The sequence below is a fragment of the Peromyscus eremicus genome, chromosome 22 (genome assembly GCF_949786415.1).
Source record: "Peromyscus eremicus chromosome 22, PerEre_H2_v1, whole genome shotgun sequence".
Classification (NCBI taxonomy): domain Eukaryota; kingdom Metazoa; phylum Chordata; class Mammalia; order Rodentia; family Cricetidae; genus Peromyscus; species Peromyscus eremicus.
In genome coordinates, this window is record NC_081437.1 from 20,770,120 (window position 1) to 20,797,262 (window position 27,143).

The window sequence follows — 27,143 nt, forward strand, 5'->3', positions numbered from 1 at the left end:
ACAGTCTTGTCCTCCGCACAATGAGTCCAGTGCTACTATTGACCACTTTATCCACCTAAAACTAGCCTGGCAGCAATCTCTTGGTTTGATTGAGCGACCCTGTCTCAATAAACAGGTGTAAGAGTGATGGAGGATGATTACCAGCACTAACTTTGGGCTTGCACATGCACATGTACATGCATGTGCACACTTGCCTAGGCGCCCACCCATGTATCCACTGTACCCACAGCCGAAATGATGCCCATTATGACATAAAGTCAACCTGTGTGTGCCTCACCATACTAGATATCCAGTGTATGCTTACTGTATTTATGCTTCCTCATGAAAACCCCATGACACGCAGTCTCTGCTTTAACCCCCATTTTGTAGACAGAAGAGTGAAGAGCAAAGATGGTAAATAGTTTTCCCTGAGATACCTGGCTGGCAGGTGGCAAAGCTAAGTTTTAAACATACCTTTAAAAAAGCCTGATGTCAGGCAGAATATATGCCTCTAAGGACACTTGTAGCATCTCCCCAGACACTTCAGTGCCTCTTACCCACAGGTTGATATAAAATAGAGGGGGGGGGGGTCCCATTGTAGACAACATCTCCTTGAGTTCCACAAGTCAAATCAGCTCAGTTCATCCCCAAGGACGAAGTAATGTGTCTGCATAATAGAAGCCTGCGTGGTATGTGAGCATCTACCCATGTAGCTAAGAAAGAATGTCCAGGGTGAGGAGCTAGCTTTGTGGTTGAGTGTTTGCCTCACAATCCTGAGGGCCTGAGTTAGAATCCCAGAACCCACATAAATGTCAGGTGGCTGTGACAACCTGCCTGGAATTCGAGTCCCGGAGGACAGAGAGCAAGCTGCCTAGTTAGACTAGCCATATGTGTGAGCTCTGGGTTTAAGACACCCTGATTCATTGAATAAGGTGTAAAATCAATTGAGAAAGATGTCCAGCATCAAATCTCAGGCCTTCGTATGCACACACACCCGTATACATGCGCGCACGTGCACACACACACACACACACACAAACACACACACAAACACACACACACACACACACACACACACACACACACACGGAGGAGAAAGCCTATCTTTGTTCATTATCTTATGTGAGTTCGTAGGAGATACGATATTTAAATCATTGTCATTCATGCTAACATGCTCCCCATCATACATACAAGGAAACCAAGCCTCAAGTGGTTAAATGAATTGCCCCAAATCACAAGACTCATTTGGGCACAGTTCTGGGAAACATTCCAGGAACTCGCTGGTGATCTCTCCTCTTCTCTCCCAGCCTCATGTGTTCTCTCATCCCATTCTCGCTGTAGCTTCTGGCCTATGAACAGACCTTCTCACCAGCAGGGAGCTTCCAGCAACCATCAAAGAGCAGTTTATTGGCAGAAGAGCAGATTTAGTTTGAGAGAACCCTAAAAGCCTTCCTGGAGATGAGTTGAGCCATCCAATCATTGGGAGATATTTGAAACCTAGCCATGTGTGGTTTTGCCAGCTCATTCCAGAAAAAAATAAAACAACAACAAACACCAGTGGATTTTTGAGAATTTTCCTAATTGTATAAGTTATGGCTTTGTTTGTTTGTTACCCAAAGCTTTACGTAATTATAATGAAAATCACAGGGTTTTAGTACCGTTTCTGCAACCCACCTACTGTGCATCCTTTGGCAAGCCCCACAATGCCTCTGGCGTCAGTTTCTGCATCTCAGATGGACTCCAAAGTCCCTCATGATTCTTAGCGTCTACGATTGAGAGGTTCTGACAGATCTCTTAAGGAAATGAGACATTGGCTTGTGCCCCAGGATTGGCAGCTGCTAGGGGACTTCCCTTGAGCTGGTATAGTCCTGAAGGACTGGCAGTTTGGGGAATGCTGGTTTCTCCTGCTCTGCTTAATGAACTGTGGCTTCAAATCCAGATGCCTCTAAAGGCCAATGGCAAGAGCATGACCACACATCCTGTGGTGTATTATTAAATATACAAAGCAGACTTCTCAGGAACACACTGGGATGTCTATGCCATGAAGTGCATGAGGCTAGCTGGAGGTGCCAATGAGTCCTGAGAAGTAAGAACTGGCCGTCAGTGACCATGACACTCAGGTAGCTCAGGCTTGGTGCTCCCTATAGATATGGCATTCAAAAGGCCCTCACCGAGCAGGAGAAATGCCCTTTGTATTGTGTGACCCTGACTAGTGACATACATGACTCAGGATTAGTCTTTCACTTGCATGGATCTAAGGGTTTGTCCAATGAAGGAAAAGGTTTTGACCTCAAATGTCTTTTATTCCAAGTTCTAATAGCCTCTGGTGCTGTGGATATTGCTCTGTACAAATAAAATACTGATTGGCCAGTAGCCAGGCAGGAAGTATAGGCGGGACAAGCAGAGAAGAGAATTCTGGGAACAGGAAGGCTGAGTCAGGAGATACTGCCAGCCACCACCACGAGTACCAACATGTAAGATACTGGTAAGCCACGAGCCATGTGGCAAAGTATAGATTTATAAAAATGGGTTAATTTAAGATATAAGAACTAGATAGCAAGAAGCCTGCCACAGCCATACAGTTTATAAGTAATATAAGTCTCTATGTGTTGGCTTGGCTGTGGGACTGGCAGGTAAGAGAGATTTGTCCTGACTGTGGGCCAGGCAGGACGGAGGAAACTTCAGCTACACTCTGGCTCTGGGATTGTTGCTTGAAGGTGATACTAGGTGCAATATGGTACAAAAGAATACTAAAAAGGGCCATCTGCCATCATAAAGAGTATTTCTCATGATAAACTGAAATCTGTATTAGGATGGGTATGAACATGCAAATTATGAATCTGCCAAAGTCTGTTGAACATTTGTGCCAGAGACAAGACCCTAGATCAACTGCTGGCCTGAGATCTGAAACACGCTTGACAGAGATGAAGAAGAGTCAATGTCTCAGAGCCCACAGGCATGGCATCATCTCATCTGGTTAATTCTACATTTACTTCTTAACTTGTTGGGGCAACTGCTCTTTAAAGCCCCTGCTATGTCTGAGGTCACCTAGAACATGGTTGATTTTTGAGGGAATTTCTTGAAAACTAAAGGTAGTTACTGGTTCCCTGACTTGAAATTGAGCCAAGGTGAAATTATAAAGCCCGTGAGAAGTCTCAGCATTAACGGGTTGAAGGTTTAGACACAAAAGGCCATTTGGGAAACCTCAGGGTGATCTGGATACAAAGAAGGACTGATGGATTTTCTAAGCCCAACCAAGGGGAGATCCAGTGTCTGAAGATGCCAGATCTTCCTGTTGCCATGTTGTGGTGGTGTAGAGCAGCAGAACTCTATCCCTTGAGTGTCTTTTCCTGGTATATGGCTCGGGTTAAGAAGCCCCACCTCTGTCTTAACTGCTTTAGACCTTAGGCATGATTGTTTTGTTGTTGCCAGTCTCACACTTTACTAGAGACCAGATTTCCACCCATTTCCACCCGCAGATTAAGACTGTTCAAGCAGGTGGCCATTGCCAACCCCTCTAGGCATCCGTTCTACAGCATGACTCTTGATCAGTTATGGTACAGTTTCCTGAATGACGCCATCGCCATTTTACACTGAGGCAATGTTTTGGATTTACTCTTAGTATATTTGGGTTTTGAAATGTGGCCCTTGTCCTGGTAAGTTTCAGGGGATAGGTACAGCACACACACACACACACACACACACACACACACACACACACACACACACGGGGAGGGGAAGGGAGGAAGAGAAAGAGAAAGAGGCAAGAGGAGCTCATTCCTGTCTTTACCTATTGTAAAACTTGCTTGAGGTTCCTTTAATGAGTCTAAGAATCTAGAAGGGAAAAGGTTCCCTTTAAGGATCGCGCACCTGTAGCTTCCTTCCAGTGCTAGTGACTGATGTCTGTAGGTCCATCAGTTTGGCCGTGAGACCAGGGGGAGCTACAGCTGTGAAGCTGGAGAGGCATTGATCCCCAGCGATGAGCGTTTCGTGGGAAGGATGCTCTTTTTCTTCAATTTTTTTAAGTGTAGAAATTCAGGTTTAGAGAATAGTCCTCCCAGAGTCCTTTAGCTGCGGTGTGCAGGACCCAGAGCCGTCAAGACTGTGCCCTACCAAGGACTTATTTTACAGCATTGCATGTTCCTCCCAGCAGGCTGATCATTTCTAGAAGGTTCCACTATCTCTCTTCTATGAGGAAATTGATAAGGAAGACCAATATGGGCATCAGTGATTGATTGCAGCTGCACGCTCAGCAGTTTGGAATAGTATCTCCTTTTCTTTCTTTTATAGTTTTAATTGGCATATGATAATTGCTTTTTCCCCCTTCATGGTCATTTTCCAATGGTTAGCTTCTCATAGACCAAATGAGTCTGTGCAGCAAAGGCTGAGGTCTCTGGATCCTTGTGAGGGTCACAGTGGCTGTACAGGGCTTGACATTGAGGAGCAGTGGATTTGTCCCCTGAGGGCGGTGCAGAAATCTGAAGATGTGAATGGTGGGCAGAATTCAAATCAAAGAACAGCCATCTTCACTGGGTCCTTGGTATATTATTTTCCTCTTTGCTGTGGCCAAACACTTGATGAGGGGTGATGGGATGAAGTCAGGGTTAGTTTTGACTCATTCTTTGCAGGGGGATACAATTCATCATGGAGGCAAACACATGGCAGCCACTGAAGCTTGAGGTGACTGTTGTAGATGTAATTCTGAACAGTCTTATTAAATAAGAAACACAGAGCCAAATGCGGAGTTAAAAGCCCAAGAGGTCAGAGCAGCAGCCAAGAGCTAAGACCAAGACTGCCTTCTTACCCCTCTCTGTTGCTGTCATCCTTTCCCTCAGAAAGAGACCTACTTCCTGTGTGTCTGTCTTTTTATTGACTTTCTGTTCTGCCTTCTCATTGGTTGTAAACCCAACCACATGACCTCCTCGTCACTGCCTGTCTATATAGACCTCCAGGTCTCTATGGTTGGTAATGAGATTAAAGGCGTGTGTCTCCATGCTGGTTGTATCCTTGAACACACAGAGATCTGCCTGTCATGTGATCGGAATTAAGGGCGTGTGCTACCACTGCCAGACTTCTGCTAAATGGCTTGCTCTTAGCTCTGACCCCCAGGCAACTTACTTTATTAACATACAAATAAAATCACATTTCAGCACAAATAAAGTATCACCATGGACTGTCACGTTGTGCTCTGTTCAGGAAGCAGAGAGAGATGAATGCTGCTGCTTTATCGACTTTCTCCTTCCTGTTCAGCCAAGGACCCCAGTGCATGGTGCTACCTTCTCCTGGGTGTCTTCTCTTTCAATATTCCCTTCTGGGATCACCCTCATAGACACACCCAAAGATGTGCCTCATCAATGTCCCGAGTGTTGTTTATTCTGATAAGCCAACAATTGAAGTCAGCCACCACACCCAAACATGACTTAATTTGGTCTTTGGCCCTGGATTTTGATTCTGGAGCTATGGTGGAGTGAGCAGAAAACCTTGGATTTACAGAGTGCTCCAGCCTTGGGTCTCCTCCTGGCTCTCCCTGGAGGTGGGCGGGGCCTATCGTCTTGGTAAGAGTAACCTTTCTGAGCTCTGATTTCCTCATCTACAGAGAAGAACACCCCCCACCTGCCTAACTTCTTAGTGTTGCTCTGTAGATTAACTATGGTGATGGAAAAATGTACTTAGAATGGTCCCCAGCAGATAACCTCAGGGATGCACTGGATACGATTTCCAGACTCTTCCCTTGGGTGTGGACCTGCCCCGGCCTTTGGAAGGCTGAGCACTTTGATGACTCACTTGATCCCTCTGAATGCTTTCTGTGAAGGAGAGCTTATAGCTCCTGCCTCATAGGCCCTGAGTCAGAAGAGGGCAAAGGAAGTGCCCTATAGCTAGAACCTCTGAAAAGACCCAAGGAAGAGGAGTCTCTCCCGGTGTCATAAGAGAAAATGATCCCAGATATTATTGCCTAACGATATTAAAGGTGGCTTCGGAGGGAGGGAAAAAAAACCAACAACCTGTCTCTCGATGTTTTATAAGAAATTAAATCAGAATGTAGAAAAATCCAATTCAGTTTCACTCAAAATGAGCAGCAATATTAACTCCATTCCTATTTAAAGCCAGGAAGTACAGCTGTGAGAGCTAAAGGGAGACCTGCCTCCAAGTGAGAATTTCAAAACAAACTCATTTGGTGATGGGCCATTTGCATAGCCTGCTTTCCTAGGCGGCATCTGACCCAAACAGAGTGGCTTATCACACTCCCCGGAGGCCAGACATCCCGGAATGGATGGTGTACCGTCTGAGGTCTGTTTGCTCAGGACGTACACAGGCACGTTTGCCGGGCAGTGTCTGATTTGGCCCAGCACACCTCCATCTCAAACAGAACTGGGACGTCTTGGAGAAGAGATGTGGTAGACGACAGTCGTGCAAGTTGAAGCTTTGGGGACGGCACCAGTAATTGTCACTGTGGGGTGGGTGGCTGCTCTCTCTCTTTTTTCCTCATCTTTACACCTTTACTAATGTGAATGGCAATTTTGGGGTCCTCTCTACCGAAACGATGTGTAATGGCCAGGCCATTCATTTTGAGGGCCATTTTGGTATTGCAAGGTACCAAATGGAGTACCAGTTTCCTCCTGGCATTCTGATACCAAAGCAAGGTGTCTGGCAAGCCAGTGCTGAGGATGAGGGGACTGAGGCTGAGACTCAGTTAGCTTAGTGCTTGCCTGGAATGCACACAGTCCTGGGTTTGCCCACCAGCACCACATAAATGAGGATTGTATACCTATAATCCTGACACTCAGGAAGTGGAAACAGGAGGATGAGGCATTCCTCATCATCCTCAGTTACATAGACCAGTTAGAAGCCAAATGGGATACCTGAGACGAGAGAGAGAGAGAGAGAGAGAGAGAGAGAGAGAGATTAATAAAACTAGCAATTCCTACACACACACACACACACACACACACACACACACACACACACACACACACAGTAGCAGCAGCGTTGCAGCCCTCCGAGGCAGGCAGACCACCTTCAGTGCTGATCAGATACCAAGGCATCAAGTGACATGTCAACACAAACAAGGCACCGTCTCCCCATTATAAATTGTCTGCACCATGAAAGGGTGAGTGATATTAACCTAAGGATCGTAGGATACAGCTCCTGGAGAGCCACTGGGAACCATAGAACAACTCTCTATTGCCCAGAAGCAGAAAGACACTTAATAGAAGTGTAACTGAGAGTATTTCCCCCCTCTGGCTTAGGTAGTTTGGCTGTGTCAGTGAGAATCACTTCAGTCCCACTCCCAGGAAGGGCCAGCCGCCCGCGGATATGATTACAGGATCCTCCTCCGACTGGCAGCTGGTACCATCGTCAACCCTGCTTCCCTGCTCCAGTCTGAAATCCCCAGTACCAGGCTTCTCTTGGAATATGGAAACAGTGGCCCCAGCAGCAGCTGTTTAAAGGCCCCCCGTGTTAATTGGGAGTTAGCACCCATTAGCAGGACCACAGATCGATTCATCAAATTAGCAGTAACCCCCCGCCAAGAGCAAGGACTTGGGAATCTTACACAAGTTAGACTGAGAAAGAACTTTGGCAAACATCTGGCCACGCTCTTCTGTTTGAAGGACATGAGGCCCAGAGAGGGTAAATGACTTACAGAAGGTCACCAGCAAATCAGCAACAAAGGTGGAGTACCGGGTTCACTAGCTACTCATTTCTAGAAACATCTAGTCTGTAACCCTTTATTTTGTTGATAAAGGATGGGAGGCAGGTATACAGTGCCTAACAGAATGATGTCTTGCCCCGCACACAAGCTGACATGAAACACAATTGTCCCAGGGCAAGGCTTCTTCCCACTGCCTTTCCCTATGTCTGCGTACACAGTGGCTGTCTCTTGTCCTCCTTTAGGAGAGAGTAAGCCGGGACCCACTGAGAGTGTTGCCCCTGTGAGTGGCTACAGAGGGAGAGTGTGCAAAGCGAGGCTGGGAGTCACATGGGTTCGCTTCGATCTGGGACTCCTCCGTCAGGCAGGGCAGGGCCTGCCTAGGTCTTCTCCTGCACACACTTCTTAAGGCTTAGAGCATCACTTCCAGTGAACAGGGAGGAAGGGATCGGAAGCCAGAGAGCCGGTAAATACCAGAGGCAGACTCACATTCAGACATAACTTGCTCACAGGAGCTGTGCTCACCCAGAGTGACAACTTCTCCCCATTCCCAGAGCCACGGCAAGCACAGCCTCTCCCTGTCCCATGAAAAAGGGGGAGGACATCTTTTCTTTCCTTTCGGCAACCTGGAGCATTGGTCACTGAAAGAATTGCACCTTACCTCTCCCAGACAGGCAGAGGCTGTGGATGACGTGAAGCGGGGTGAGCTAGCCTCCTGGAGGGCAGGGCCCATGTTTGGGAACCAACTTGTTCTCTGACCTTCCTTGTCATTACAGGTCTGGAATGCAGCTTTGACTTCCCCTGTGAGCTGGAATATTCCCCTCCCCTCCACAACCATGGGAACCAGAGCTGGTCCTGGCGTCGTGTGCCCTCTGAGGAGGCCTCGCAGATGGACTTGTTGGATGGGCCAGAGGCAGACCGTTCGAAGGAGACACCCAGAGGTAAGGGGAGAGTGTCCTGGGGGGGGGGGGGTGTGGAGCGGGCAGGACAAGGCTCGGTTGCCTATTTCCTTTGAAATGAAGGGGCTTTCCCAACCCTGCTCTACCTTTGGCTCCTTGGAAATAGACGTTGAATATCTGTGCTTCTCCATGGCTCCTTGACCCATGTATAAGGGAACACGTGTGTCTAATTGTAAGATGAATCCAGCCTTTTACTCTTACCAAGTAATAGAGTAGAATTCTAGAATTCTTCAACATGGATTTCCCAGGGTAAGACACTGAATAACATGTTGATCTGTTTGTCCACCTGGAATGGGGTTGCTAACGAGAACACGAGTCACTCGGTTGATTTGAATTTCTAAAGAAGAATAAGTACTTTTTTAGTATGTCTCAGGTGATGCTCTTGGAACATACTCAGACCAAAACCTATTCCAACCGTATGGGAAACTTGAAGTGTGCTCTGCATTTTTATTTGTTGAATCTGCCAATCTCAATGGGGAAGGTGCCGTACAACTGGGTTAAATGTGTGTTTTGGAGCCGTTCATGAATATTCAGGCTGTATGCTTGTTCTGCATGGTGCTTTCAGCAGTCCCGAGCTGTTCATGAATATCGCCTGCCCAATTTTCAGGACCTGGACAGTAGACACCTGAATCGTGGTTCTGGTTACATAGTTGGAGAGTTTTTACAGGGTAATGTGAAAACATTAAGCCCCACTCCAGCCTTCTGGTCTCTCTATCCAAGCTAGGAATAGAAGTGAAAACTGAAATGGGAATGGATTTACTGGACATAACTAGGACTTGCCATCCTTCACTGTCCTGCTGGATTCAAAGTTAGTGAGGGGAAAGCCAGGACTCTGTGAAGGGGAATGGTTACGCTTTCATGTGCAGGTCTGCATGTCTACCATGATGAGTGCTAAGCAATGGCTCTCTCCATCATGGCATGTTTCTGTGTCTGTAGCAAAAGCTCTGACCAGAGCCTGTACTGCACCCAAGTTCTTGAGCATGGTTGTCATGGGTTCTTACATCTGCAGAGTCTATCAGGGACAGGGCTCATTTGAGCTGAAAGAGGTGACATCACAGTAATTAGTGCTCTTGGATTTGTTCTCTATACCATCCTCAAACCCTGTCATTACTACAGACCTACTATGCACGATCCCTTTCTATACACTCTTCTGAGCTTTCTTTGACCCTCTGGAGATAACTTGAGGTTGATTTGTGCTTTAAGCTGCCCTCTCCTGGATATCCATGTCTGGTCTGTGTGAGAACAGGCGTAGGTAAATCACTCTTAACTGGGCAATGAATGGGGTTTTATAAAGATATTATAGAAAATACTTCTTGAAGATGCCAAGTCAAGTGATCTGAGTCGAGGCCTAGCAATCTGAATATTTTACATTATGAAATCTGGCATGTACAAAAAACATAGCTATAGCATAGATACACAAATTATAGATGATAATCTAAGCAACACTCAAGTTCTCCCCAGCAGCCGAAGAGTCTCAATGTTGTCTGCCCTGGCTGAGTCCACAGACAGCTCTCTACCCTTGGAGGTAACTGTTCTTCTGTATGATATGTTAATCATTCACTTATCTGTCTTTATGGCCTTACCACCTAAGTGTGTGGCCCCCACATAAGGGATTTATTTGATCTGCCACCTTTTAATCTAAATGGAGTCATTCTATCATTTTGTAACTTGTTCTGATACATGTAGCTTTGGTGTCATTCTATCATTTTGTAAATTGTTCTGATACATGTAGCTTTGGTGTATTGTTTTAGTGCTCTTTTGAATTCATTGAGTGAAGGGAACAGTTCCTTTTCTCTTTTCTGTGATTGACTGTTTGGGTTATCTCCAGGTTTTTGCAATTACCAATAACACTACTCTAAGCATTTTTGCAGCTCTCTTGGTGCACTTGTCTTTTGTCCTCTCTGATTATTAGTATTGTCAGAATTAGTCATTCTTGTCCATCTAGCAGATGAGATAGTATTTCACTACAGTTTAAATTTCTCTAGGATTCTTTTAAATTTGTATGTGTGTATGTGTACTTGTATGTGGGGGGGGGGGCAGAGGTTGACATCAAGTGTCTTTCTTCAATTGTTTTCCACCTTAGTTTTTTTTTCAAGGTTTATTTATGGTGTGTGTGTGTGTACATGTGTGTGTACATGTGTGTACGTGTATGTCAGTGTCCACAAAAGCCAGAGAGGGTGTCAGATCCTCCGGAGCTGGAGTTACAGGTGATTGTGAGTTGCTTGATGTGGGTACTGGAGACTGAATTCTGGTATCTGAAAGACTGAGTGGCAAGTCCTCTTAACCATTGAGCAGCCATCTCTCCAGCCCTTCCCCAGGATCTCTCATTATCCTGGAGTCAGCAAGCCCCAGGGACCCTCCTGTCTCTGCTTCACCAGTGGTAGATTTAGAGGTGTGTTACTGTACCTGGGTTTTATGTGGGTTCTGGGGATCTCATGATTGTGAGGTTCTCATGATTGTGCAGCAACCACTTTACCAACTGAGCTGTCCCTGACCCTTGGTCGAATTCCTAAAATATTTTGAGTCTATTTCTTGGATGAATCATAACTTCACTTGTGTACTCTTCACATAGGCCACCTTTTCAGGTTTACTCCAGTGATTTATAACCACTCCTCTGCTTATCTCTGGATTCTAATCTCCAACTCGGCTGGCTAGTTTTACATCGTCTTGACACAGACTAGGGTCTCTTGGGAAGAAGGAACCTAAGTTGATAAAATGACCCCACCAGATTGGCCTGTGGGCAAGCCTATGGAGCATTGGTGGTTGATGTAGGAGAGCCTAGCTCCCTGTGTGCTGTGCCACCCCTAGGCTGGTGGTCCTGGGTGCTAGAAGAAAGCAGCCTGGGCAAGCCATGAGGAGCAAGCCAGTAAGCAGTGTTCCTCTGTGGCCTTTGCTTCAGTTCCTGCCTTGAGTTCTTGCCTTGACTTCCTTAAATGGTGGACTGTGATATGAGAGTAAAAGGTGAAAAAAACCTTTTCCTATCCAAATTACTTTTGATTGTTGAGGTTTAGAATAGCAATAGAAACCCTAACAAAGACATCAACTTCTTAAAACTTGTATTTTTTAATCATTGTGTGTGTGTATATGTATATATATGTGTATATGTATATGTGTGTGTGTGTGTATATATATATATATATATATATATATATATATATATATATATATATATATATATCTATCTTTATTTTAAGGATTGGCTGGGCCACCACGATACAGTGATTTGGAGAACACAACAGCTAGACTCTGCATTAATTCCATAGACTTCGTGATGTCAGATGATGTGCATCTGGAAGGTGGGACCTTTTACATGCTTTAAACAGTGGCAATAAATTGTGCACTGCTGACCTCTGGCCTGCTTCCCCTTTTCTGTCTTCCTCCTTGTGATCTCTGGCCTGTACAAGTCACACAGAAAACTATAAGAAACCAAATAAGGAAAGGAGAGGAGGGAGAGAAATCTCTGTAGCATGACACATAGTAGATGCCCTTATGTTTTTATGAAGCTTGATCCCAAGGGCCAGTGCATGCAGCGAATGCAAAGCTGCTTGCGTTAGATGACTCAGCCAGGATGGGAATACCCATTTTTAAGTACACATTTGTCAGTTTCAATCTCTCTAAATAGCTGTCACTCATATGATGTAATGGTATGCAAGGCCCATAAAGACCGTGATGTAAGTAACCACAACAAAAGCCATTGTGAGTGTCCCTCTGCTTTTTCAGACTCTTCGATGATGCGGATGTTCCTGCTGTCAGAAATGTACACTTATTTTCTCTTCCAAATGAAGGAGTCTGTACTAATCAAGGTTCTTGAAAGGAACGGAACTGATGGAATGAGAGAAAGAGAGAGTATAAAAAGGGGATTTATTAGAGTAGATTACAGGCCATGGTTTCGGCAGTCTAGCAATGGCTGTCTCACAGCAGAAAAGCTGAGAATTGGCATTTGTTCATCCCACAAGACCAGATGTCTCAGCAGCCCCAATCTGGTGCTGGAGTCTAGGAAGATTCCTAGAGAGCTACTGGTCTCTAATCTATCTTGGAATTCCTTAGAAGTAGGTTCGAATACCAGCTAAGGAATGCCCCAGCAACAGGATAGATGAACTTACCAGCAAAAGTGAAGGCAAACAGACCAAGGGGGGAAAAAAAGGTTTTTTCTCCTATGTCCTTTTATTTGGACTGAATCCAGGAGGTGTGGTCCAGATTTGGGATGGGTCTCCCGCCTCAAGTAGTCAAAATCCCTCCCAGGAGTGCCTAGCCTCTTGGGTTTTAGTTCATTACAGATGTAGTCAAGTTGACCACCAAGATTAGCAACTAAAACAACATTGACCAGTCATAGAAAAAGGGGGGATCACCCCCCCCACACATGCTGTGGGGACTTCTCATATTTTCCAACTGTGGATGTCTCTCGACTTTTCAAGGCAGTTCACTATATTCTTCCTTATTCCTTGAAGTGGGGCTTTTCTAATGAGGTGGGCTTGTGCAATGGCATCTCTTGCTCTCTAAGGTACAGGGAGAGAAAATAACTTTTCCAGTCTGGATCCACAGTGCAGTCCTGATGCTCTGCTCTCCAGAGTCTATTTTCCAGCTATTGTAGGGAGCATGCTTGCAGAGAGTTGACGAGGAGGAGTAATGGGGTGCCCTTTAGGGTGTGATCCTTTTTTAACTGAACATTTATTAGTTGGATGGTATTTAGATTATGTTGCAATATTTCTTATCAGCGATGAAGATGGGCCAGTGAAAGGCAGAAAAGTAATAACAATCATAGGTAATGAACTCTAAGATTATGAATTTTGAATGATTTTAATTTATGGTCCCTATAACTGAGAATGATATGAGACATACAATTTAGACCAGCCAGATAATAAAAGGGATCATTTTGGTAGGACACAATATTTATAAATTAATAAACTCTTGAGGAATCATCAGATTGGGGCGTTCTGTGACTTTTCAAATGCCTAGGGCATGTTTCAGTGCAGACTAAGTGTTGCAGAACGTATTCAAGGAACACATTTTTCTTCTCCCAGCAAGACTCCATTTTGGTCCCTGTTACGAAGTCCAGCTTAAAAATGAAAGACACCTTATCAGCCATTCCTAAGTGCCCCCCCTTTGTTCCATACCTCCTTGCATACAAATGAAGGATGAACTTAAGCACAGGTCTTCTCTGGAATTCTGAGTCTCAAGTTTTCCTTTTGTTTTACTTTTGGCAGAAGCTCAGAGAGGAAGCTGCTACTGAAATTCTTCTATTTTTCATAAAGGCGACTTAGTTTTCAAATGGTTGAAACACATCATCTTGAGGCCTGGAACAGCTTCAGATGCTTCTGAACATGACCAGGGTTCTGTAACACCCAAGTGGGAGCCGCTCAGCCTTTCAGTCCACAGTGTTTAGCTGTTCACATCCCATGACTGCTCTAACAGATGCGTAAAAAAAAAAAAAAAAAAATCTGGGTGGTTTACAGAACCAATCCAGACATGGATCCTCTCCTCAGTACGGAAGCCAAGAGTTGGACATCAAGGCACCGACAGGGTTGGTCCCTTCTGGAGTCTTCGAAGGAGATTCCATCTCATGTCTCTGCTCTGGCTCCTGGTGGTGGCTGAGAGCTATGGACATTCTTTAGCTTATATATAGGTGTACCATGGCAGTCTCTGCCCATGTTCATCTTCTGTTTGTCTCCGTTAAGGAGAAATGTCTGTGGATTTAGGACCTGCCTTATAGGACTTGCCTTAAATCCCAAACGATTTCATCTCAGGATTCTTAATTAAATCTACAAAAACAAAACAAAACAAAAAAACCCCACCATTTCTAAATGCCTTCTCCTTCATAGGTATTGGAGCTTGAGATTTTTCTCTCCTATCTAAGATGGCACATAGTGGGTTTTCCTCTACTGTCTAAGTAAGCATATATGAGTTTTCCTCTCCTATTTAGGTTGGGATGTAGACCCCATTTCTTTCTCTCTACACCCATGGGCTGAGCTCTCAAACCTTTAGTTTGTGCCTCCAGTGAGGCACATTCAGAAGACACCAGTTGGTACCAGAATTGCTAATCCTTTCTCTTACTTCCAAGGGCTTAAAAAAGTTCTCACAGAAACCCAGAAGGCCATGGTGGTAAATATTTGTACTCTCAGATAATTGGGACACTGAGACAGGAGGATTCCTGGCTGGCCTGAGCTACCTAGTGAAACCCTGTCTCTGATGTAGCCCCCCGCCCCCAACAGTCACTGTTGCCTGCTGGGTAGCTGAACTGCTCTGAGTTGCATGTCCTGACTCTTGACGTTTTCGTTATGGATCAGTGCCAAGAGTGATGAAGTCTGCCTGGTCTCCTTCACACAGCGAGGCTCATCACTTCTGTCTTCAGCCTCCATTTGCTGATTGGCATCTCCTCAATTAACCCCTCAGCTACCGTGTCCTACATATGTTCACGTTCACTCTTTCTGGATGGCAAGTTCCACATGTGAGCACAAGAAGGGCCTGTCTTCAGTGGACAAGGACAGGCTGGCTGCAAGATGGACAGAGCTGGCAGATCACTGTGCTTTATCCCAAGAGCTCTGCCCCCATTCCTGCCCTCATGGTGGCACGTCCTAGGGCAGGCTACAAGTGTAGCAGTTACAACCCACAGGGCCCAGTGGTTGCCCCTGAGGTCACCTGGTTAATGAGAGTCAATAATTGCATGTTTCGCTTTCTCTCTATGAGCAACCTTTATCAAAGACCTCTGGTTTTAGAAGGCTGTTGAAACAGTTGGAGCAGTCAAGAGTGATATGCCACCTGGAATAATGCAGTCAAGATAATGGGTGATTTGCAGAGCAGGGATCTGAACAGAAAAATGTTCTTTCTTTTCACTTATTTCAGACTGGTACTGGGGCATCTATGCAAGAATTCACAAGTTCCAGCTCCCTCAAGCTGCCGTCCTGGGATGCTGTCTCAGTCTGCTGTTGGTTCAACTTTATGGCAGTGTCTCTAGGCTTTGCTGTATCTCATGGTCCTTCGTGATATGAAATAGTTTTGAACCTGTGCTTATGTATACATTTATCATTTATATATACATAGCTGTATAATACTATTGGCAAACTTTAATTCGTTTCTTTTTAAAATGAAAAAGAAATATAACTGTGGCCACATTGAGCCCACTCTTCTGTTTTAGTGGAAACAGACTTCCTGGTCCCCTCAGTCATCTCACCCTGGTGCCATGGTTACTCACACCTCTGTCTTCCTTGGTTCTAAAGGAGCTTTTCAGTTCAGGTTTTACACTGCGTACTTACTTCCCATCACCTACTGGTACTGACCAGGGCTGCCTTCCCCAAGAATGCCTCCAGACAGGTCTAGATTTCCAGGGCTTGTTTATGTTTCAAGGCTTTTAATCTTTTTTCTTAGCATCTGCATCTTTTTTTTTTTTCTTCAAAGAGATGGGTTGGGGTAGAGTGGGAATAACTTTTAGGCTGAGTGCTATTAACATAATGATTCTCCCAAGCCATGAGGCATTTTTCCTTTATGTAAATCTGAGACCTAAGGTACAGGATTATAACAAATATTTTCTATTGGCTCATCTAGAAACTACTTATGAGGGTGAAAAAGTAGAACTATTTTAAGGACCCCAAAATAAGCACTTAATTAAATAAGATATAACAGTCTAAACTACTATGTTGTTACATTTATGCTATAGAAATATACTTAGTGGGAGTTGAGATACGGCTCAGCAGTTAAGAGCAGATACTGCTCTTACAGAGAACCCAAGTCCAGTTCCCAGCATCCACATCAGGCCAAAACCACTTGTAACTCAGCTCCTGATGCCTCTGGCCTCTAAAGGCTCTCTCTCTCTCTCTCTCTCTCTCTCTCTCTCTCTTCTCTCTCTCTCTCTCTCTCTCTCTCTCTCTCTCTCTCTCTCTCTCTCACACACACACACACACACACACACACACACACGCACAAGTATACACCACCACCACCACCAAAGAAATATATTTAGTAATACAGGGAATTATTCACAGCCCATTATTAGGTTAAAGAAATTAAAACAGGAAAGGTTCAATACTATATATAAGAGAAATTGTTTTGTAAAAGAAAAAACTAGACTTGTTCACAAAGGGAATAAACCAGCCTCACAGTAAATGTTACTTTTAGATGACTCAATTATCTGTGGTTTCCTTTCCTCTGTGTGTTTAGATAGCATTCACATTTGAGCCTAGATACTACATTCCTTTCCTAAGATTAACACATGATAGCTTTCCAATCCAAGTCAATGGGTATTTGTGGTGGTTTGAATAAAGATAGCCCCCATATGCTCATGGGGAGTGGCACTATCAGGAGGTATGGCCTTATTGGAGTAGGTGTGGCCTTGTTGGAGGAAGTTTGTCATGGGGGGTGGGATTTGAGGTTTCAGAAGCTCAACGTAGGCCCATGGCTCACTCTTCCTTCCTGCTGCCTGAGGATCCAGATGTAGAACTCTCATCTCTTCTCCAGCACCACAACTGCCTGAACTCCACCATGGTTCCTGCCATGATGATAATGAACTAAATTTCCAACTGTAAGCCAACCCCAATTAAATGTTTTCCTTTATAAAGAGTTGCCAGAGTCATGGTGTCTCTTCACAACAATAGGAAACCTAACTAAGACAGTATTCTACTGAATTGCCTTAGAGGTGGTGTTAATTGTTTTATTCCACATGGATGGCACAGTGTAATGCTCGTTGGCATCAGCTAGATGGCATCATTGTCAGATGGCATCAACTAGAACATTCCTACATTTACCAGATATCTGCTCAGTTCATCTTTGATAGGAAGACATAGATAATCGTGAAAATAAATGAGCAGTGGGCTCAGGAACATACCTAGAGGCCAAGGGCAGCATCTCAGCAGGAGTGGCACAGCATCCCTACTTCATTTCCATCCTTGTCCCTGCAGACGTACCAGAAGGGCTCTCGGTCACCTTTCCATTCAGCAAGACTGCTCATCATGCTAAGGTCTCTGTGAGTAGATGTACAGCCTTATACTCTTGACTCTTCTAGAACTCACCATGAAAAGGCCACATTGGTTGTTGGGGTTTGTTCGCAGCAAGAGATGTGCCCCTCATCTCTTGAACCATGATGACCTTGAGTCTTAGGTCTTGACCGTTGAGCAATCCTATCAATGGGCTGTGATTTGTGATTCATTCTAGTGTGATTCTGGTACCAATCTAGCAGCTGGAGCTGGAGGAGGAGCTTCAGAGACTGCCTTGCTTGAGGGAGCCAGCATACTTGCCTCACAAGCAATGGTTCCTGGTGCAGAATGCCTTGGCCCCTGTCGGAACTGGCACCTCCTGAGGTGTTGACATCTTTGCCTTCTGAGAGTCTCTTCATGGGAAGGCATGGGTTATATACACCTGGTAAACCTTATGCCCTTTCCTAGTGGTGCAATATAATAAAAGAAAATGGTACAAAACAATGGTGAAAAAAAAAATCTGCCCAGAGGATAATGGAGAGTGTGTTAGTTAGTTTTCATTGTAACAAAATGTCTGAGAAGAAGCAAGAATTCCTTTTGACTCAGTTTCCTAGTGAAGAAGGCAAGCCAGAAGGCCCAGCTCCTATCCATGGCTGCAGGAGTTTGTCATGGGTTTTGTATCTTGGTGGACTGAGAAGGGGTGAGATGAAGAGGGAGAAAGATGGAGGGAAGGAGAAAGGGATGGGAGCACGAGGGAGCAAGAGTGGGATGATGACTGGAGGGAGATCACCAGAAATGATGCTGGGCTGTATAATACTGTTGCCTTTTGTATGAGCTGAAATTGCATAACCCTGATGGTTATGCAGCTTTTATGGTGTAGAGCCTTGCTAGAGGAAGTACGTCACCAGGGGGTAGCCTTTGAGAGTTTACAGTCTTGTCCCACTTTCAGCTCTGCTTCCTGTGTGTTGCTGAAATGTGACCAGCCAGCTTCCTGTCTGGGTCAATTTGCCGCCGTGACTTCCTTGCCACTCTAGACTCCTCTGGAACTATAAACCAAAATAAACTCTTCCTTCTGCAAGTTGCTCTTGGGCTATGGTATTTTAACACAGCAACAGAAAAGAAACTGGTATAAACCTTTAAGCACCTCTCCCTAGAGACCCACTTTCTCCAGCTAGGCTCCCACCTCCAACTTGAAGGTTACGTAGTTTCTCAAAGCAGCAGGACCGGCTGGGGACCAGGTGTTGAAACACCCAAGCCTGTAGGGTGCACTTTGTATTCAAACTGCGGCAGGGAAGTGGTAGTCATAAGAAGTAAGAAGGGCAGGGAGAAGAAACAGGCTTGGGCTGTGGTCTCAGGTCTGCCGTTAAGGTTATTGCTTTCCTCTGGGAATCTCGATGTTCTGCGATGTTCTACATGCGTGCGTGTACATGGAGGTCAGAGGACAACCACAGTTACTGCTCCTAGGTATCATCATCTATCTTTTATGGATACAAGGTATCTCACTGTCCTCGGCTCACCAATTAGGCTGAACTAGCTGGCCAGCAAGCCCCAGGAATCTTCCTATCTCTGCTGTTGTAGTGCTGGGGCTGTAAGTGTACTCCCATCATGCCTTGCTTTTTTTCTTGTGGCTTCTCATGACTGCAAGGCAAGTGCTTTACTGACAGCTGTCTCCCCAGACCCAGGCTCTTCATCTACAAGGTAAAGGTACTAGATTTGATGATCGAAGCCACCTTTCCCCTTTAAGACAGGGTTTATGCATTTCCAATACAAGGACAATTAAACACTTGGCACAAAACCCCACGAGGCACAGAAATCCCACCATCTAGGGACAGATGTGTCAGCCTATATGTTGGCCATAGTTTCTGGGATCTGAACATCCTTGTGCCTCCGGCTCCTCTTCTGACTGCAGCCGAGATGTATTTCTTTTAAAAATCAATACAGCGGCCTAGAGGGAGAAAAGAGGAAGTCTTCCAAAGCAGCTGAGCTTGCCAGGTGAGCCCCTTGTGGCTGGGGAACCTGGGAAGGTATGGCAATATAGTGTTTAATACCGGAATGGTAGGGAAATACAGACAGGTGCGCATGCACGCGTGCGCACACACACACACACACACACACACACACACACTACTAATTGACCTTGGGAGCTAGTCCCATGCCCTACGCCAAATGAAACTAGCAAGAGCTACAGGTTGCAACATGTTTTTTTCATCTACCATCAACTTTGATTCTCATAGCACAGCCCAGTAGGTATCATCCTAATCTATAGGTTGATAAACTGAGGCTAGATGGGAACGTCAAAGAAGAGGAAAGCTGTTTTCTCTTGTTCATTAATTGCATTTCAAGAGGACTAACTCAAGGCCCAGGTTGACACAGATACTCAGCACTTTTTGACCTACAGTTAGAAACAGAGAGGCAGTTAATAAGGTAAACTTTTGAAGGTGGTGGATGGCAGTCATACGTTAAACTGCAGGGTTATGGAGGGTTTGTCTCGTTCTTTGCTTGTTTTTGGTTGGTGCATGTATGTGCACACATACATGCACAAGTGGCCGTCTAGCCATCAGGCAGTGCAGTCCCTCTGGGAAGCATAAAGGTCACTGTGACCAGTTAGGCTGTTCACAGCCCTCCTGCCCTTGCAGAAATGGAAGGAACACTGTCAACACCCGGGCATGGTTGACCAGCTCAGCTCCTCAGTTGGTGAATTTTGTGGGTGGGATCAGATCATCTATAAAAGTCTATGGAGCTGTCGCCTTTATTTCCCCATTTCCTCCTATAACAAACCTTTTATTAATGTTATCTGGATTTTTTTAGCCTCACTGGTTTCTATATATCAAGTGGTTCAGGTAAGACACATCCTAAAGAAATATGAGCTCTGTTTAAGAAAAGCCGTGAACCACTTCAAATTTATGCCTGAAGAGATGTGAAGGAAAGCCAAGACCTTGCAAAAAAGAGTGAAATAAAATCCTCTTGAATGGGATGACGACGACGGTATAATTCTACTTAGAGCAGCAAGATAATCTTTACTCATTCAAGACAGAGAAAGACTGGTTGAATACTAGTCGAAGAGAGAGATCTGGGGTCATCTGATCTCTTCAGCTCTTTCTTCTGACTTGTTAGAAAAATCAATCAAAATAATGTGCAAGAGACCATTCTGTAAACAGGGAAATGGCTCAGGAGAGTAACATGTGGCCTGACCTGATAAGAGTTATTCCAGCCATGGCAGCTGGAAGCTCTTGGTACTATCCTACCCTGGGTTAAGAATCATGACTCTGTGAAGCAGGAGGCTTGATCGGTCCAGGTGTCCATATGTCACACTGTCTACGGATGTCATTACACTCAGGACTTGAGGGACATGGCAAAGAATTTGCTAAAAACAAACCTGCACCTGCAGCAGTAACCGTTCATGAGTCCTGGCACTAGGTGGCGTTCGTCCAGGAGAGTCATCGTTTCCTAGTTCCTCCAACTAGAGAAAACAAGGGTCTTTTTAGAAGTGCATGTGCAGCGGGTTCTAAAGAAAGCCCAGCCATCCAAATGTGGCTCGGTCAGCAAAGTGCTCCTCACGCAAGCGTGAGGACCCAGGTTTGATCCCAGCACTCATGAAAAATGCTACGGGTGGTGATCCATTCCTTTAATCCCACCACTGTGGAGGTGGAAGCAGGAGGATTCCTGGAGTTCACTGGCAAGCCAGCCAGTGAACTTTAGAGAGATCTTGTCTCAAAAAAAAGAAAAGTGTGGAGCTATAGAGAAAGATACTTGATGTGGATTTCTGGTCTCTGTACACAAATGCATACATGTGCGTGTGTGCCTGCATTCACCTGTGCACACACATACAAACATAGGCTCATGAGCAGACAGATCTCAGTAGCCAGCCTTGCCTACAGAGGCACTAAGGAACTGATCTAACTGTGGCCTAGGTTAGCCTTGTCCAAATGATGCCAGTCTCTTTTGATTCTTTCTGCTTCCTTCTTTAAGAGTCGTAGCACTGACTTGGATGCATGCTTTATCAAAGTGCATTTCCTGGGTGTCACGCCTTTGCTTGTTAATGAAGCTGTTGGTATATGTAGTGGGGCAGCATCCTGTGTCTGTCTTCTCTTGGGTCTTCCTCTCTGTTGTGGTCAGCACTCTTCCCTGAGGCAGCAGAAGGTCATTGAAATGTTCTTCTGGGAATAAGAAATTACTGCAAGGCACTCATGGTGATAATGGTCTTTCAGTGGTATGTCATCATTACAATATAGTAGACAAATATTAAATTCCCTTCTATAACAACAGTTTTGTGGGCCCCCATTGGGTCCTCTCATTTCCAGTATGGCTACAATAATAAAAAGTATTATTAACATATAATTCCTAATGTTAGCTTTGCCTTTCCTGGATTTTTTCTTTGTTTTTTTCTTCATTTGTCAACATGAGTTGCTTCTGTCCTAAAAATTTACATCCTTTAACCGTGTGTACTTGGGGAGTGGTACAGAGTGGAGTTCAGTGTGGCCATCACTGTCTCCCCCACATCTAAGTGAGTATCACAGCTATGTCATCCTGGGAACCTTTAAGTACAACTTAGATCAAGAATTCCAAGGATAGTAAAAAGCATGGAGCCATGAGACTAATTAATACTTGCAGAATGAGGATCTTGGGGAGGCCACAGTTTGAATGTTTTAGGTGGACATCAAGAAAATCATTTGGCTTCATTCTTTTCTCTTCGCTACCTGTTGATATGCTCCTTGCCCCACTCCCATGAGCTTGAGACTGATGAAGAGCCTTTGTATGACTGTGTTAGATCTGCTCTCAGTAAACTGCCTGCCCTGGAGCAGGAACATCAAGAGGCATTTGAGGAGAGTAAAGGGAGTGAGAACCAAGGCTCAGGCACACAACTAGGCCATGTGACACTTCTTTGTGAAGTAGGAAAACAAACAACAAACTGGACTTCTCTAGTTGGGGAAATTGGACCAAGCTACCGCCCCTGGGTGAATGCCACCTAGTGCCAGGACTCATAAAGTGTGTCCACTTTTCCCTCACCTCCATCCTTGTCAGAAGCCTAAAGCATTCTGCCCATTTACAAATCTGGAGTCAGGCTAGGCAGGGCAAGCAGGATTGGCTGGCACACAGTCTAAGTGAGCTTACCTTGATAATAATGGTAAATTCAGACACCCGTTTGCCTTTTGTGTGACATACAAATAAAAGTATATCAAAGAAACGTTGCTCACTAAAGAAACAGGCTCAGTTGCCTAAATTGATAAGAGTATAATTCTGGAAACTCATGAAAAGGGGAAAATGAATGATTCAAATAAAACCTCATGCATTTATTTAAAGGATAAAGCTGGATAACACTTACGGCTATGGCCAAATGAAGAGATTGGAAAATTCTCTCTCCCCAAATCAACTATCAGTCTGGACAAAAATCAATGGAGACAGCTAGTTCAGTGTTCTAGAAATTGATCAGATGTAAAGTACTCTGAGATGTATGTATGCTTAAAAACTATTGAACTTCAGAGAAGAGCACTAGGAGTCTTTAGGGTTCTGACCTGGTGCCGCTCTTGTCTACTCATCTCTGTCAACATAGACAGCCACCAGAGAAGACAAGGAGGAGCAGCAATCTTTCTGCCACAGTCAAAGGGAGCTCCTTTGATTTGGATGGGCAAAGAGGTCTGTGAGTGTCAGGCCCAGCGATGTCAGAGGTGAAAATGACGCATAGAGGGAGTAGAGTGTACAGAGGAGGGGGAGATATTTACCAGTCTCAAGTTCTGGCCATGAACTTTGCAGAGAAGTTACATATATTCTCAGTGGGGATGGGACAAAGGCCATGTTAGCCACAGCTTGCAAGCTAACTCTGAGGCTTTGTGTATGTGCAGAAGACATGGAAGTTCTTCCCAGCCCTGGCACTGAATGCTCTCGCTTACCCTCACACTTGGACTGATGTTTATAGAAGGCTTGTTGGCTTAAAGTGTTTATGCGTAGTCTCTGTCTCAGTATTTGTAGATCACTAGCTATGCAAGGAGAAGCCATAAGAAGCCAGCCTTAGAAAAAAAACAAGTACATGGCAAAGAACCCACAAAGATGCAGTTCAAGGAAGGGAGCTCACAGATACAGCTTGTCCAAGTTGCTAAGCAACAACAATAAAGAAGAAGATAACACAAAACAACCCACAACAGTCTTTAAGGGGAAAAGCAACCTCTGAGGTTGCTTCACTAGAGTGTCTCAAATACCAAATTTTGACCCAAATGTAGAATACGTTAAAAGAAATAGGAGTTGTTAAAGAAACCAATAGAAATAGCTCTGAACATCCTTGTTTACTGAGTTAAAAATACGAAGACCTAAAGTTAGATATCGTAAATACCTTAAAAAGAACAGCTCAAGTGTTCAGGGATTAAAGTAAATTGTAAGACAATTGTCAACAATAACCAAGAACTGAAAAGTTGACTGAATAAACGTTTTTACAGGAAGAGGAATGAATAAGACATCAGTCAGATGTGTAGGTTCATAAAACATACATGTGAGCAAAATACTCATACATGTAAATAAAATAATTTTTATAAAATTAAAAAAATCAGTAGTTTCAATAGCCCTTCTCTCTAAACTGGTTCATAAATTCAGTGTGATCCCTATCAAAACTCCAACAGTCCTTTTTATTCTTTTTGTGGCTTAAATGTGTATAGAAATGGATAGGACCTAATGTAGCTATAACATTGAAAGAGAAAAAAAAACTTGGAGGAATTATGGTAAAATAATATGTACACATATAGTTGTGTATATATGATAAAACTATATGTGAGTGTGTGCATCATCCACATACATACATATGCACATGCATATGTATACATACATGAATTTATGTATGCATACATACATAAACATGATGAAGACAGAAGACGGGCAATAGTAGCAGTATCTATCAATAGAACAGAATTGAGAATGAGAAAAGAAATTCTTGATTTGTGGCCAGTAGATTTGTAGCAAAGCTACTGTGATAATTAAGTAGGGGAAAGACAGTCTTTGTAAAAATAGTGGTGGGTATTGGAAATCCACATACCAATACAAAGCCCCAACTATTACCTCACTTTATACACAAAAATTAACATGGATCGTAGGTCTAAATGCAGAATTTAAACAACAAGCTTTCTAGGTTAATGACATCAAATCTTTGTGACTTAGAGTTAGCAAAAGTTATGAGCTACAGCACTAAAGCTAGAATCATTAAAGGAATTAATAAATTATATTTGATCAAAGTCAAATTTTCCATGCTTCAAAGGATGCTATTAAGAACATGAAAACAACCAGGAGAAAATATTTGCAAATCATGTATCACAATAAAAGAACTGTATGCAGATTATAAATAACTCTTACAATTCAATAATAAGACTAAAACCCCAATTTAAAAATGAGATTTATACCACTTACCTCAAAAGGATTTAATCAGAATTAAGATAATGTGCCGGAGCTTGCTTTGGCCTCACGCCTGCTGTACAGTAAATACTTCATAAACGACAGTGAGATTTGTACTCAGCGGTGTTGTCTACATTGTGTGAATAAGCAACAGGAGCCGCACGGCAGGTGAGGAGGCCCGAGGACACTCAGGGCATAAGCAGCCTTGTCAACAGCCATATTGTGAAGTGACCAAGAAGGATTAGAGAATTACACAGGTGGGCTTCATTCCCATGAACTAAATGAGAGAGGCCTCTCAGGTCATCTTTAAAGTGAGGAGACAGGGGACTCCCCTCCACACCCCTCTCCCATCTGGCTCTGCTGGTAAAGGTTGCTAGTGCAGAGGAAGCATGGGAGCATCCTGCCTCAGTGGGCAGCCCTCTTGGTCTCCAAATTCCCACTCTCCCCTACTGGATTTTCCATAACCACTTAGACACTATTACATTAATAGCTCATTATCAGTGTTATTTGAAATTCAGACAAACATGAAACTTCTTTAAATATCTATCAACAGGGAACTGGCCCAATTAATTAGGATTTATCTATGACACATCTGATTATAAAAATAATATAATGTGCAAAATTAGATAATTTTAAAAAATGAGAGGTGGGGGGGATTCTTCAGTGGGTAGAGTGTTTGCTGTTTCAAGCCTGAGGACCCAAGTTCATATCCGCAGAACCCACATCAAACCAGGAAGTGCAGGCCTGTAATCCTAACCCCTGTAGGAAGACGAACAATGGAGGTAGGAGGTACCAGAAGCTCATTGACCAGCTAGTTGACCTTACACAAAAAAACAAGAAACTCTCTCCGAACATAAAAGGGAAGACAGACACCCAAGGCTGATTGATGTCTGACTTCCACTTGCAGGCTGTGCCATGTACATTCCCACGTGGATTTTAATGTTACATTTCCATACGAGTATACATGTACTCATATACATGTATTCACGTTTTTCCCGTTTGCTCCACCACCACCGCCCCCCCACGCCCTCTCCTACCCTCCTTTCTCTCTTTCTCTGGTGCTCATCTTCTCCACAAACACTGATGTAAACATATATGTGCTTTTCCAAGTGACAACTACAAATGGTGACACAGCATCTGTAACATAGCCCATTTTGGTTTATGGATGCTATTTAGGTTTATAAAATATCCTGGGAATGTACATCAAACGCTTGCCTCTTACTTCTGAGAGTAGAGTTTGGGCTGAAGAGCCTGGAGGGAAATATATTATTTTGCACAGATAGAGGTTTTTGTTCCACTTTTTTTGTGATTAAAACTATTGAAAAACAAATATAACATTTAAAATACTTTTATTTAAAATATCTTATTTATTCTCCACTAACACAAAATAGCATACTTAAACTCATAGAAGTAGCAAATGCCCGGTATTTGAACTCAGTCCTGTGCCTTCCCCAGTATATTATTTTTTTCCTCAGAATGACCTGAGCATAGGGTCACAAATCACTGATACAGTTAGCCAAGAAGATCTTAGAATCTTCCGTGTGGGAAACACTGAATATTGGGCAGTGATCCAGAACGGTTCAGAAAGGTCCCCTGCACAGGGGTTGACCAAGAGACCTGGAAACAGCTTTCTTAGTCTTCTGCAATTCAGCAGAATAAGGAAATATCATTTTGTTGATAGTTTCCAATTAGGTAGCAAATTTGCGAAGCAGTGAGGGGCAAAAAAAAAAAAAAAAAGAAAGAAAGAAAGAAATCCTAGAAATCATCTAGTAATTCAATCCCTGCTAATATAGTGGAACAAATATTAAGAGGAAAAAAATACTATCTAGGATAATGGAATTATGAGCAATAAGCATTATGGGTTTTAAAAGAACAAATCATGCCAGACAAAGTTGATTGCTTTTTTGATTAGTAGACTAAGGGAATAGAGTAGATGTAATATATCTTGATTTTAGCAAAAGGTTTGATAGTGTCTCGTGAAATTTTACTCAGGAAATTAATTGAAAATGGCCGAGCGATGAGCACTGTTGCATGAACTTCACATGGTGGCAGAAGCTGCAGGCGAGAAGGAGCCACAGTGAGACATCAGGGTGAGGAGATGTGGGACAGCGAGTCTCGGGTCAGGGGTCATTTCTATTTAATTATTTCATTACTTTTCAGGAAGAGAAAGAGGCTGCTCTTACGTGAGTGAAATTCATAGTATGTCTTATCTGTGTGCTTTAATGAAAAGGAAAAGCCACCGAAAGCCAGCAGTCCATGCGGTTTTCAGTCCCAGGTGGAGCC

The 27,143-nt window shown here is 43.9% G+C and overlaps 1 protein-coding gene across 1 annotated transcript in view; it reads left to right on the plus strand.

The window, feature by feature from the left end:
* Alk (ALK receptor tyrosine kinase) overlaps nucleotides 1–27,143 on the plus strand; it is a 513,542-nt gene that overhangs the window by 19,137 nt on the left and 467,262 nt on the right. The window contains exon 3 of the mRNA XM_059248178.1: nucleotides 8,404–8,568. Within this exon, the coding sequence (XP_059104161.1) occupies nucleotides 8,404–8,568 (165 nt within the window). The remainder of the gene's footprint in view (nucleotides 1–8,403; nucleotides 8,569–27,143) is intronic.